The sequence below is a fragment of the Pogona vitticeps genome, chromosome 2, assembly GCF_051106095.1.
Source record: "Pogona vitticeps strain Pit_001003342236 chromosome 2, PviZW2.1, whole genome shotgun sequence".
Classification (NCBI taxonomy): Eukaryota; Metazoa; Chordata; class Lepidosauria; order Squamata; family Agamidae; genus Pogona; species Pogona vitticeps.
The window spans coordinates 169,237,639-169,252,013 of record NC_135784.1 but is presented as its reverse complement, the minus strand read 5'-3'; the positions used below and the strand labels follow the sequence as shown (position 1 = coordinate 169,252,013).

The 14,375-nt window shown below is 48.2% G+C and overlaps 1 protein-coding gene across 15 annotated transcripts in view; it reads right to left on the bottom strand.

Moving 5' to 3' along the window:
* The window catches only part of ARHGAP9 (Rho GTPase activating protein 9), a 42,722-nt gene that overhangs the window by 9,521 nt on the left and 18,826 nt on the right, over nt 1–14,375 (bottom strand). For 10 of the 15 annotated variants that reach the window (XR_013541279.1, XM_078384692.1, XM_078384693.1 and 7 more), the window contains 8 exons: nt 12,228–12,464; nt 7,755–7,949; nt 7,359–7,469; nt 5,631–5,692; nt 2,729–2,810; nt 2,092–2,187; nt 1,006–1,104; nt 48–177 (listed from right to left, as the gene is read on the bottom strand). Coding sequence is in view for 14 of the 15 variants with exons in the window: in XM_078384692.1 (XP_078240818.1) it covers nt 48–177; nt 1,006–1,104; nt 2,092–2,187; nt 2,729–2,810; nt 5,631–5,692; nt 7,359–7,469; nt 7,755–7,949; nt 12,228–12,464 (1,012 nt within the window). In the remaining variant the exon portion in view is untranslated. Of the gene's footprint in view, nt 1–47; nt 178–1,005; nt 1,105–2,091; nt 2,188–2,728; nt 2,811–5,630; nt 5,693–7,358; nt 7,470–7,754; nt 7,950–8,164; nt 8,267–8,292; nt 8,976–12,227; nt 12,465–14,375 lie in introns of those variants that run through there. The other 5 variants (XM_078384697.1, XM_072991206.2, XM_078384696.1 and 2 more) reach the window with 4 other exon arrangements.

The window sequence follows — 14,375 nt, the reverse complement described above, 5'->3', positions numbered from 1 at the left end:
ACATACGCTAAGCCTCCCTGTAGCGTTGAGCTGCCCCACATGTGTACCAGGCTGGGTGTCACCTCTTGGGAGTCCAAACTGCTCCTCCTCTTCCTCAGCACTGAGATCCACAAGATCAGCACTGTTTGACCGGGAGAGGGGATACAGGAGGGGCTCGTCCAAAGGATTCTCTTCATCCTGCAAAGCAGAAGGGGAAACATGACGTGGAGATGAGTGGCGGTGGGACAAAACAGCCCAACGGGCCCAGCCTCTATCATTTGCTGTGACTGCGAAATGTGCTGAATGTTGGAGGAGGGGAGTCTTTTTATTTTAAGAGGGGGTCTTTTCTATGCAGAATGATGGTACAGTACGACACGGGAGCCTCATGGTGGAGTGGTTACACTGCAGTATTGCAATGAAGACTTTGCTCCTGACCCGAGTTTGATTATTGACTCAGGTAGCCAGTTTGAGGTTAACACAACCCTCCATCCTTCAGAGGCCAGTAAATTGAGAACCCAGATGACTATGAGAGGCAATGAGTAGCCTCTATAATTAAATTGTAAACCACCCAGAGAGTGCTTAAACCACTATGGGGCAGTACATAAGCTGCACACCTTGCTTTTTGGCTTTAACCTGACAATATACCACTAATCTGTATATAGAGAACTACCCATAGCGGTAAACTGAGTACCCTGGAAAAAAAGAGTAGAGAAAATCAACCATGATTTGGAGAAGGACAGAAAGCTGCAGAAACACATTTGGTGGGGGGGGGGAACTAGGTACAAACCAAGATAAAAGGAAGGTTGTCTAGATGCCAGGGAGATTTCCAGTAACATCACTGTGTATGGTTAAGGTTAAACAAATGCTCTGTTTGGAGGTTCTTTGAGGTATACAGCCTTAGACTAGAGGCGGCATGGGTTAGCTAATGATTTGCCCCATTATGTCTATTTCTGAGACATACTGATGTTTCCAACAGAGGGAGGGAAGACTGGAAGTAGTTTAAGCTGCTTGGCATGCCTCACTTACCAACCTACGGATGACTCCCTTGATAGCTTGGTACCACTCTTGGCTGACAGTCTCACTGTCTGATTGCAAGAGATACTCGTTGCCTGTCACAGTGCGGAACTGAGAAGACAAGAAGAGACCCAGCTGAGTTACTTGTTAATCTCGTGTCACCAGTGTAGACAATGGTGGCCCTCCAGATGTATTCAGACTGCAAAAAATCCCTTGTCATTGGTAATGCTGTCTGCAGTGATTGAGGCCATAGCCCAACAACATCTGGAGAACATCAGTTTTCCTCCCCTGCAGGAGACATTGACCCATTTCCCACAAGGTGCTACACCAGAAGGGGAAAAAATCACATCATCCATGTGTTTTCCTTCACTCTTCCCTTTCCACAGGCAGGTAAACACACTAAGAAGTTATAGCTTTATGTTCTGTCTAAAGTTAACCTTCAATGAGGCTGGGAAGATATGCAAGGTGGCTGCAAAACCTAATTTAAGATCCTGGCTTCCGTGGGCACAAACAAACCATAATCCTGTATTCTGAAAATGCGAACAACATCCCTTTCTGGTTTGTTTACCCACCTGTGCAAAAGGAAGGGTGCAGCAGATGTGAATAGGCTGCACACACCAACTTATTCACAATGTGATGTGTTAAGCCAGGATTCCAGGCTTAGCAGAAGTCACAAATGCAACAATTATCTTGATATTGGAGGGGGACATGCATGAGAAACCACAATGTATTTATGAAGTAGGCGTTTACTTTCAAGAACGGGGCACCTTAATCCTGTGGGTCTAGTTGGTCACAGGCCTAGGTGAGGAGGTATAGGAGAGATTCCCAGAAGCCTCTTCTGGAGGAAGTCAATTCACCAGTCTAGGCACTTCCTCTTCTTTCCTCACTAACATGCAGTACCCTTCATTTTACATGCCTTCTTGGAACTGAAGAAGGACCACTACAGGTCAACTCTTCAGTGGCCTTGGAGAAGAACGAGAAACCAGTGCATGGTGGATGAACGGGGTTCAATTCTCAGGAGTGTGACATTTCACCCCATGTATCTCTCTGGAGAAAGTGGGACCGCTGCCATCCATTTCTGCACATTTCCACACTCACATGGATGACATTCCGCTTGCTGGACAAGTCCCTGGCCCAGTCTATGCGGGCACCTCGCAAATCCACACTGCTTTCAGGCCGGCTACTGGATGGAGTCTGCAGAAAGGAAGAAAAAAAGGGGGGGGGGAAATTAGAAATTTCCCCATGAGATTCCCTGCCTACTAGGGTCCAGCTTGCATATGTTTAGAGGGCAATGGCGAAGGACTGGAGTGGCCTCTGGTGGTTTCATGGTCAACCTGTGTTCCTTCCACTATTCCACTCCTCATGAGGATTGGGAACCTTGCTTTCTGTTGAGCACAGAATTCATTCGCAGAGAATCAATGGGGCTGCTGCACACTGGCCGTGGGGGCAGGACCAGAGTTAGCTGGCGTGGAGCCAGATGCAACATGGGAGGAGGGCATCTTTTCCCCACTCTTTTTTGGCCGCTTCCTTTCCCCTTTCTCTCTCCCTCTTGTCTGTCATGCCTTTGAACTGACTTCCTTGCAGAAAGCTGTCAAAATGAAGCTGACCACATCTCTCTCTCTCTCTCTCTCTCTCTCTCTCTCTCTCTCTCTCTCACACACACACACACACACACACACACACACACACACACACACACATCTCTACCACACCGTTGCCTACGTGCTCCACTCACCCATGCAGCTGCCACCTTGGGGTCCTTGTAGAACATGAGGCTGTTCCCAGCCAAGACCAGCCATGAGGATGCCCAGCACTTTCTGGCAGTTCAAACGAATCAGGGTGGGTGAGCAAGATGGGGGGAGGGAGAGGGGAGGAGAGAAAGAATGTGAGAAGGAAGATGAACATAATGAGAGATAAAACTGCCAGTGGATACCCCCCCCAAAAGGCACCCTTGTCCTCCAAAAAAAAATGTTTTCAAAGAAATGCTCCCACAATCAGATCACACTGGATGGGTGGTGTCCTTTGTTGCAATAAGCACTTACAATTATTTATTACAGTAGGACCCCCTTATCTGTGGGGGATCCATTTCAAGCCCCACTGCAGATGCTTAAAAAAAAAAAAAAAACAGACTGTAGTGAACACTATTATGCTGGTTTCTGGCTCGCTCTAGTGGCCAGTTCTGGTAACTTCACCTTTTGATATACGTATTTCTAGGATTTTTCTTTTAATATTTTTAATATTTCAGGCTGTGGATAAGTGAATCAGCAGAAACTGAGCCCGTGGATATAGGGGTTCTATTGGACTCTACCTCATCTTTCTCTTGTAGAACCACCTAATGAGCCTTTGGTGGCCAACATTGGGTGGCAAAATGTGCCAATATTCTGCATTTCCAGACTGTACGTGAAAGGCTTGTGCATGATCCTGCTCTAACAGAATTGAGACTGGGGGGCAAGGTGCTTCCCAAAAAGAGAAAACTCCTGTCAGCTCAAGGGAGCATGGTCCATTATCGAAGATGCTGGCAATTGTAGTACAACAGCACTGAGGGCAAATAGCTTACTCACCCCAAAACAAGGGCCTGGATCTAATTGATGTCCTAACTGGCATAGGCCAATTAGATAAATAGGATCTAGATAAGTGCTGACTTACCATACACCAGTGGTCACCAACCTCGGGCCTCCAGATGTTCTTGGACTTCAGCTCCCAGAAATCCTTGGCTAGCAGAGGTGGTGGTGAAGGCTTCTGGGAGTTGTAATCCAAGAACATCTGGAGGCCCAAGGTTGGGGACCATGGCCATACACCATCTGGGATGGGGTAGCTCCAACTTCAGTTGAGGCTAGCAATTGGACTTAGGTTTAAAAAAATTTTCCATACCACCATGCAGCTTCATTTAGAGAACAATGAAGACGATTTAGTGGCTCTGTTCTATTTTATAGCTCTCCCACGTTTTCCTCCTCCTCCTCCAATCTTTTTCCTTTCAGTAAAGTACAGATATTGCTTTTCAAGAGAGAAAGGTACAATTTCTGTGCTACCACCATGATCCCAAAGGCTGAGGATCCAACTGAATGCTACAGTTAACATGTCATTAGAAATGCTGCTCTTTCAAGAAGTAAAGAAGCCTTTTTATGCCAGCAGGAGTTTTCCTCACCAGCAGATGCTGCAAACTTGCTTGCTTTTGTTTTGTGAGTGGTGTTGTGGCCATCGTATGAGCCCTACAGTAAGGATGAAGCAGAACCTCCAGAACATGACACCAGGGAAGAACAGCCAGGCCCTCCAGACCTCCAGAGGAGTCTGAGCTTGAATCTGTAGGGCCTGTCAGTTCTCCAGAGAAAGAGCTTCCTCGGCAGCAAGGGGTCTCCTTAGGAGAAAACAATTCCTCCCAAGAAGAGCAGTGGACCAACCCTGCAGCTGAATGTCTTCCTTAGCTAAGCAAATACTTGTAGCTTAGTGTTGGCTGGAGCCTCAGCAGTGCAGTTGGGAGACTGTTGACCCCTAGGAACAATGTCTTCATTGGCTCAGGGTCTTGCTTCCTGTTGCTGACTATAAACTGTACTTGACCTCTGCCTCACTGTGTCCTTGGACACTCCCTGTTGGTTGAGGGGTCAAGCCTGGCTTGCCTGTATAGCCCATGACTAGCCTGTGGCATAGGATCTCCCTTGCTGTCAGATGAACCTCTGGATACCTGACCCGCTGCGTTGCTTTGGCTTTGACTAGTGAGTTCCTGGGCATGTTCCTGGCCTAGATGGCACCACTGAGTCCAGTCCTCCAGCGAGCGGGACGTTAGAAAGGTAAAAATGAACTTCATTTGTAAGTCTGATTGCCCACACTTTAATTACATCTCTGAAGGCAAAACCTACTATAGGCTTCTAATTGTGAGGACAGTGTAAAGGCTAAGAGAATTCCCACACTAAAAACCCTCTGTTTGGAGATACATGTTGAAGGAATCCCATCCATATCTGCAGTCATAATCACATGGGCACCTCTGCCATGAATTCTGCCAAGGATAACTCTTTTTCTCTTGCATTTCAATTCATTAGGCAATCTGTTTGCCAGTTTCATTCATCAAATGACCCCCTTTTCTTATTCACAGTAAATAGCCGAAACCCTGTGGGCACCCTGAGGCTGCTACCAAGGGACACCCAGCATAGTCACTAAATCAAATGATCTGTCACCAGAATAGAAAGCGGGCTGCACCAAAACCAGTTGTCCCGATGAGCCCCTGCCACATCCCTCTTATTTAGCAGCTCTAAACTTTGCATGCCCCGTTCTGCTGAGTTTGATTCCTCTTCCTTCCGAAGCTTCTCTCACTTGTAGAGAAAACTCTGTCTCAGCTCTGGTTTATTCTCTCCCCTCCTTCATCAATGACAGGAGCTGGAAAAGGCCCACGATCATCCATTCAGGGCCCCTCCCAGCCCTTTTGTCCATTCATGGCCAGGACATTGCTTGTCAAAATCCCTTCAGCTGTGAAAGGCTCATACAGGCAGAGCGGAGGAGCCAGCCAGATTAGCATGCCGGTTACAGAGAGGCAACGGCTTCCTGGGTACCCACAAAAAGGGATGGAAAGCCATCTCCAAATATCTCCCCACACAAAACACACACACACACACCCCACATCCACTGCTGGGAATCCGGCTGGGTACCTGAGTTTCCGGCCTCCTTCTGCAATCTTCGTTTTGTTCAGCTGCCCCGATTTCTCCACCATCTGCAGCGAAACCACAGTGTCAGCAAGAGCCTTGGACAAGTGTGCTGACCTTTCCCTGAGGGACACGACAATTCCTCTGTGGTTCTTTGCCGCTCTTGATTTCCCACAAACCTGAGCGCCCCCCCCCAAATTCCCACCCCTACAGGGGACTCAGCCACTGAAAATATGTCCATCAGACAGAGGGGAGGGAGAAGAAATACCACTGCCTGAAGGAATAGGAGGAAAATAGAGGAAGCCTCCCAGATCCTGGAAAGGATCAGGTATAACAGTAGAGAGGGCAAACATGGCACCAAAACAGCAGAGAGAGAACAAGAACAATTAAGAGCTAAAACTGAATGACTATTCAGATAGGATGATTCTGACACCCTTCTGGGTAACTGTCCTTCAACAGCTGGAAGTCTGTGATGCAAACACAGTAAAGGATGCATACGTAGACAACTCCGAGTAGCTGTCTGCATAAATGACACTAGAAGGTTGACAGAGTCATGTATGCAGATCACTGGCAGAAGGTCTTGTTGGACCTGCAGGTGATGCCACATTCTCTATGGGCAGCTGGTGAAGAAGGAAAGTTATTCTGAAACATATAGTTCAGTATAGGTGAGTAGTCATTACAGTTTATCTTATCCAGACCACAGTTTTTGCCCTCCCTATCGCAAGTCTTAAAAATAGCCAAGTTCTCTCCTGGGAGGTACAATCTCAAAGGAAGGCATAGATATCTCAGGCTTGGCCAAGGGCACCCAGGTGCCTAGGAAGGACCTCCCCACCACTGTGAATGCTGCCTTCATTCTCTGGCCCCACACCACAATGTCTTCTTTGCCCAGCATCAACCTTCTCTTCCACTCTCCTCCTCTAGCTCGGAAGCAATCTGGAAATGAGCCAGTGGGAGAGCAGAAGTCCTACCAGCCCCCAGCAGTCTTCCCACAAAGCCCTCCTGCTAAGCATGGCCTAGGCTTCGGGTCCTGGGCAAAGGCCATGAGCCTCACCCCAGATCCTTTCTGGGGACGGCCACAGAAGGGCCCAGAAAGGGGCAGAATAGGGGATCCCCTTATTTCTTCAACCACATTACTACCCAGCCTCTCCTCCCAGGGGTCGTAACACAGCATACATGATTTCCTCTCTCTCCTACTACTGGTCTTTGATCCTCACAACAGCCCTGTGAGGTAGGTTAAGAAAAAGTGGCTCTCAAGGCCATCCAGAATCAAACGTATATGTTACAGACAGCCCCTGGTTGGAGACTGAAATCTTTTAGCATTTCAGAAACGTGACTCAGGCAGACTTTCTCGTGTCCGAACCATCATGGCCGCAAACAAAACTTGTGCTTACCTCCTAATGAACTGTCATACCTCCTATGAAAACCAGACTGCATTAGGTTTTAAGGAATTATTTATTCTAATGATGAGCTGTCTGAAACATAATATAATTTAGCTCCTCATGAGCTTTGTGAAGGGCGATTCCTCTGGTCCTAGTTCTCTGGAACTCATCTGTGGTCCTAGACTTCCTTAGGAAGAGATTCATGTTCCTGATTCCCTGACTGGCCTCCCATGAACTCAGGCTTTCCTCCAGGTGGGGACCACCAGCTGTGGTGAACTACAACCTCCATCGACCCCAACAGGACTGGGCTGAGAAAGTCTGCTCACTGCTCCACCTCTCAGTCGCCTGTACTTACGTGCAGCCGATCGGGGCTGTGTGAAGACGAACCATTTGCCGCTGTGGCTGCAGGACCGTCACCCAACCAGGCCTCAAAACTGTGTTGGGAAAGGTTCCTACGATGACTTCCCTGTAAGGGGGGGGGGAGAGAGAGAGAGACATAAGAGGGTTCCACCCAAACTGCTTTTGAGTGTGTGGGTGTGCATGTGTGTGTGCATGTGCCACTTCCTACACCTGGTGTTCTCCCCATCAACATGCATCAATACATCCCTCCCTCCTTCTACTTCAGTTACAAGAAGCCATGCTCTCTGTCCCATGCCTCTCCTTTGATCCTCTGCCCAGCAAGGAAATCCTAAGGAGGTCCCTGGAATTCTCTCCTCCTCCTCCTCCTCCTCCTCCTCCTCTCGCTACTCACCTTGGGCCCTCGGGTCTCTGGCAGCACCATGGATTTGGTGTAGCCCAGCTTCTTGTCCCTGGCCCTCAGGCCCTGGCTAGCAGGCTGCTCACCCTCCTTCTCTCCGTCCTCCCCTTCGTCCAAGGGCGGCTCGCCCTCGGCAGGCTCGGCTGGGGCTGAAGGGCCGGGCGGGGCCCCCTCGGGCTGCACCAAGCTCTGGGGAGAGGGAAACACACAAGTGGGGACGGGGGGGGGGGAGAGAGAGAGAATGATAAGAGAGAGAAAAAAGGAGATTCTCCCTATGGAAAGAGGACCACAGGCAGGCCAGAGCCCCTGCCTCCTGTCAGGAAGGCTGCCCTGCCCCCCATCCCCACAACCCTCCAGATCTTAACTGAGCCTTTAGAGTCTTAATCCAGAGCCCCCACCACCACCTTTCCTGGCTATTTCTTTGAACTCCTTTCTCCCACCATCCGCTCTGACCCACAGCCCTCCTTCCTTTGCCTGCCCCCCCCAACCGTCCCCCCCACGGATGATGGTGGAAACAACAAACAAGACCTACAGGCATGGCTCTCTCCTCCTGGCAGGAGAGGGAGGGAGAGCCACGTGGCAAAGGGGCTATTGGGGGGGGTGATTGTGTGTGGGGGGGTTGGCGGGTGGGGAGAGAGGGAGGGAATGGCCTGGGAGATTAACTAGCAAGCCGGCTTCTTCTTCCCCTTTCCCAGGACACATCGTTCGTTAGAGTAATTATGGGATGAATTTCTCAGGCACCTGGCGGGCAGCCCAAGCATTCAGCTTGGCGCAAGGTGCCAGGGAGAGATGGGCTTTGCAGGCAGCCTGGGGGGAGGGGGCCGAGAGGGAGAGGAGGAGGAAGAGGAAGGCATCAGGGCCAGGAGAGGTCTGCCAGCAAAGGCTCTCCAGCTGCTGAGCCATCTCTTCATTGCACAACCTGGAGGGCAAAAAAAAAACCCACCCCAAGACGTTGTAGAAGAGGTAGCTCTGTTAGTCTGTGGCAAGCATGATAGGTAAAAACAAAATTAAAAATAATGAAAATGAAAGAACAAATTAAAAATACAAAAATGTGGTAGCACCTTAAAGACTGTTTTTTTTAAGGTGAGCTTTTGTGAACAAGTCCACTTCCTCAGACATAAGAGAAAGAGATACTATATAACATGGGGCGCTGTGCTCCCACAAATCCTGAGTAGCTGAAGCTGGTCCATTGGGTTCAGGCCACCTCCCCTGACCCCCCCCCCATGCACTGCAACCCACCTCCTTACTAGAGACCAATTGTCAGAGCCCTGCCTGTGTTTCCAGCCTCCCATTCCGTGTGTGTGTGTGTGTGTGTGTGTGTGTGTGTGTGTGCGTGCGTGCGTGCGTGCGTGCGTGTGCGTCTGTGTGTGTGTGTGTGTGTGTGTGTGTGTGTGTGTGTGTGAGAGAGAGAGAGAGAGAGAGAGAGAGAGAGAGAGAGTTGTATGTGGAGAATGAATGGGCGAGTTGGTTGTTGTGGGTTTTTCGGGCTTCTTGGCCGTGTTCTGAAAGTGGTTCTTCCTAACGTTTCGCCAGTCTCTGTGGCCGGCATCTTCAGAGTGCTGTCCTCTGAAGATGCTGGCCATAGAGACTGGCAAAACGTTAGGAAGAACCACCTTCAGAACACTGCCAAGAAGCCCGAATAACCCACAACAACCATTAGATCCCGGCCGTGAAAGCCTTCGCGAATACAATGGGAGAGTTGTCAGCCTAGCTCTGAAACCAGGCACAAAAGAGAAGCAGCGGCAGGTAAGAAGATTTCTGATTGGGGGTATGTGTGTGTGTGTGGGGGGGTGTTGCTGCTCATCAGCTGACTTGTGGATGGTCAGCTGAAGGACTGGAGAGGGGAGTAAGTCTGGGTGAGTGAAGGTCTGCCTGCTTAGCTGTCTCTGTGCATGTATGAATGCTTGGCTGTGTGCCTCTGTGCATGGTTATAAAACCCATTTTGCTCTAGCTCTGCCTGTCACCTCTATTTCCACCCATCACTACCTGCTGTGCCTCCTGCCTCACCAATCTCATCTGCCAGGGCCCTTGAGCAAACTGATATACACAGGAAAATAGGAGGTGGTTTTGTGTGTGTGCAAAGAATTGCAGTGCCCAAAACACATACCCACTTGCATTCTCAAGCATGTGGCAGGGAGGCACCAGCTTTCCCTCCTACCTGCCCTATTCTCCCAACAACCCTACAAGATAAACCGGGCCAAAAGACAGAGTATGATGGTCTTAAAACCTTGGGCTACAAACCCCAGAATTCCCAAGTAAGCATAATCACTAGCTATGCTTGCCAGAGAATTTTCGGAGCTGTAATTCCCACAAAACAATTTTGCCCAGATCTGCCAAGCACACACAGTGAGCTTACAAGCTGAGTCGAGATTGGAATCCAGGTATCTCTGAACCAACCCAACATTCCAGCGGCTGTGTCACACCATGTTTCTGGAAAGAGCATCATGTCTCCAGAAATGGCATCTTCCCTCTACCAGCCATCTCTGATGCCTCCATGAACAGTGTCCAGTTGCTGGCAGTGGTACTTCTGGGCCAAACATTAGACAACCACTGCAACTCAGGAGGATGGGTGCCCTTATGAATTGGGCCAAGGGCCAGGGTTCTGTTTCCAGCCAATGATACCCAGCAAGAGGTAGGGACATGGCAAAGATGTTGCGCCTGCCCACAGGAGTTTGGCGGCTGGTGCAGGTGACTGAGCATTAAAAAAACCACTGCTGCTAACTGCTCTGCAGCCCTTGGACAAAAAAGGAAAACTAAGCTCCATGGTAATGTCCATACCTTAAAAGTCACCTGTTCTCAGAAATAAGAGAACAAAGATGCAAATGGCAAATAACTTCTTTCTATTTAAAGAAACACATTTCTGGACAATTTCTTATCTGAAGTAAAAAGTCCTTTTCCACATGGAGGAGAGAGAGAAAGAGAGAGAGAGAGGGCACCTACTCACCCATACACTGCCCTCTCACAACTGCGCACAGTACTCTATGTGATATAACAATGTATGTATGCCATCATTTTTGTGGCTGCTCTTCCTTCCTCTCTCTCTCTCTCTCTCTCTCTCAGCTAGTGGTAGGGAACTGTGCTCTTCTAGGAGATGCCTTTCAACTGCAGTTTCCACCACTCATTATACTGTTTAGAGCTGTTAGAAGTTGTAAGCCAAAAACTCACAGAGCCCAACAATTGCCCAAACTTGCTGTAAGTAACATACAAGTCCAACCTACTTTACTATGCTAGATATTAATCGTGGACTCATTCTCTGCGTATAGGTCCTGAAGTAGTTGAAATAATACCATCCACACACAAGGGGGGGGGGCGGCATCCACAGACTTGGGGAATGCTGAAGGTTTGCAGAGGAAGTTAAAAAAAAAAAAACAGGTAGGAAAGCCCTACAGTGTTAATGAGAATTGACCCTGTGCAATGATGATGGGCTGGCTGGATAGCTCTGTGGTTTAGGTATCTGGCTGTGGAACCAGAGGCAAGGAGTTTGATTTCCCACTGTGCCTTCTAAGAGAAGAGTCAGTCTGTGTGGCCTCGGGCAAGCTGTACAGTCTCAGGACAATCCCATAAGAAGGGAAGAGTAAACCACATCTGAATATTCTCTACTTCAGTGGTTCTTAACCTTGGGTTACTCAGTTGTTTTTGGACTGCAACTCCCAGAAGCCTTCACCACCAGCTGTGCTGGCTGGGGTTTCTGGGAGTTGCAGTTCAAAAATACCTGAGTAACCCAAGGTTAAGAACCACTGCTCTACCTGGAAAACCCTGAAAAGGGTCTCCATAAGTCCAAATTGACTTGATGGCACACTATACATAATGTTGACGGAATTCTGAATACTAGGTATAGGTGGTGGGGTGATGGAAATAGGGAGAAGGGACAGAATGGAGTGGTGTATACAAGAAATTAGCATAGTTGGCTCAAACATTGAACAGGAACAATGCACACTGCAGCACTTTGTTGCCAGTGGCACTTGTCAATTTTTATTGTTGTCTTAGTAATAATGGTGTGTCTTCAAGTCAATTCTGATTCAAGGTGACTCTTTTCAGGGTTTCCTAGGTACAGAGTTTCCAGGTGTGGTTTCCCATTCCCTTCTAAGACGGCGCAGCTTGCCCAAGGCCTCACAGGCTGGCACTTCTTCCAAGAGGCTCAGTGGGGAATTGAACCCCCATCTTCTGGCTCTGCAGCCAGATACCAAACTCACTATCCAGCCAGTGTTGCATTTTAGATTAAATGACAGCCACGGGTGATGCAATGGTTGGCAACTCTAAGTCTGTTGCCTCCCTGTTTGCCAGTCCTTGTTGAGGAAATATTAGGTGGGTGGGGATCAGAGGTAAGGGGTAGGCTAGCCATTAGCAGGCCATGATCCCTGCAAGAAGGAACACTTCCCCCCTGAATTTTGAACTGGTTCCTCCTCCCCCACCCACAGACTACGAATTGCCACACTGTTTAATACAGGAAAACAGTGCTAGCCTCACCGTGTCTTGGTTCCTCCGTGGTGGTTTCCATGACTTCTCACCAGTATCTGGCTTGTAAAAATAACTGCGTAGGGAGCTGGAATCTATGTGCTGTTCCCAGGCTTCAAGCACCTGGAGTGGGGGGCTCCGAGGACTGGGGGGCAACGTTGCAAATTGTTTTATCTCCTCCAGATTGCAGTATATTGGAGGCGTATCCTTATGAGGACCAGAGTAAGGCAGGTGAGTATCGCCCAGCATCTGTGAGAAGAAAACAAGTAGGCCTCTCTTTTTTAAAACTTACTGCAGAGGCAGGATCTCCTCACCATGAGAACAGTTAGTGAGAAACAGTATGGAATTGCATGGTGATCCCAACAAAGAATTCTGAATACAGTACTAGAATTTCAGAATAAGCATCTTCCATTTGCTCAGATTGCAGCTCTCTGCCTGTGGTACTTCAGGCATTTTGGATTTCAGTTCCCACCAGCCTCACATAGGACAGCCTTGGTAAGATGTCCTGGCGGATGAAGTCCAAAACATCCAGAGGACCAAAGGTTTCCAAGCTCTGATGAAGGGTGGCCTTAGCTTTCTTGGGGGGATGGGGGGGTGAAGTTACTCCTCAGTTCTATACCTCTTTCAAATAAATGTATTGAAACAAATGGATCTGAAACATGCCTAAAGGCAGAGGGTGTGTCTAGTTTTGCCAAAGCTTTAGGTTATAACAGCACGAATGCTGGTGCCATTGTTAGATAATTTGAAGACCCTAGACAGTGCTCTTAGGCAGCACCAAGTTTAGACTGCCATGTTTTTATACATCTATTACAGGGGTCAGGGAACTTTTTTACCTTTTACCCCCCAAAAAATTTATATACGCCAACATTACCCCCTTGATTTGAAAGGAAGGAAATCATACATTATTTGAATTCAAAATATTATTGAATCTACACAGGCTGTGTACCAAACTAGCAGGATGCACCATACAGTATTTAATAAAGATGTGCTCTATTTTTGCAAGAACACATTGCACTCCAGCTATGGTGTGGTATAGGGAGTAGTAAGGTGTCCAACATGCCTAGCAAGTTGCATTAAATTTTTGCTAGCTCGCAGAGGATTTAATCATCATCAAAGGCTGCCAGAGTGGTGCTAGCAATGATATGCTTGCTAGAGAAAACCAACACAGAGTTGGGGGGGGGCTTTTCCTACCACTTTACCCAATCCCAAAGAAGGGCAGTGCCAGAGAATGCTCCAGCTACTGTACAATTGCACTCATTTCATACGCTAGCAAGGTTATGTTCAAAATCCTCCAGGGCAGTCTCTGCTCATTACCCCCAGGATTTTCATTTTTACCCCATTTGGGGTAATTTACCCCTGTTCCCAGACCACTGATCTATTATAAAGCACACAACAAAACATCTCTTTTCTCCTCCCTCATCACCCAGTCAAGGCTTTAGCTGCTTCAACATTCTTGATATGTTAAACCAACAAAACAAAAATACTGTTTGCCAACAATGATTTTAAAAAACCCTCAAAGGATGCTTCCAGATAAATAGGTTTCTACCACCCATTTCTGAAAGGTATGGTTCAGCTGTTACGCCTTTTTTTCTTCTCCAGATTTTCATTAATTAAACAAATGGAGGAAGTCTCTTTGTGTCTGTGAAAAATATTTAAAAAGGAGCATCTGTATCCAAGCATTAGGTTCCTGCTCACCCCCCCCCCCAACTATCAAATGGCTTTTTAAAATCAGAAAATATTGCTGGCAGCATTGGTTCCATCCAGCAGGTCCTGCATGCCTCAGTACTGGCCCAGCTACAGACAATCATCATCATTATCCATCTTAAAATCACAGAGCTGGAAGGGACCCTATGGATCATCGAGTACAGCCCCTGTCAAGGAGGCCCAGTGGGGAATCAAACTCCCAACCTCTGGCTCTGCAGCCAGAGGCCTAAACCACTAAGCTATCCAGCAGTTCTATAATTCTGCTGGCTGTTGCCATTATCCCCTGCCACTCTATGGATGGCCATGGGTGGTCCTATGAGACATAGGGAGCCTAGACTGGGCTTTAAGGTCCAATCCTATTTGCACCACTATCTGCAGTTTGTGCTTACACACAACCACCTTACCCCTCCTTGGCCCCAAGAGAAGCATACCCGGACCACCAACCCAACCCTCATC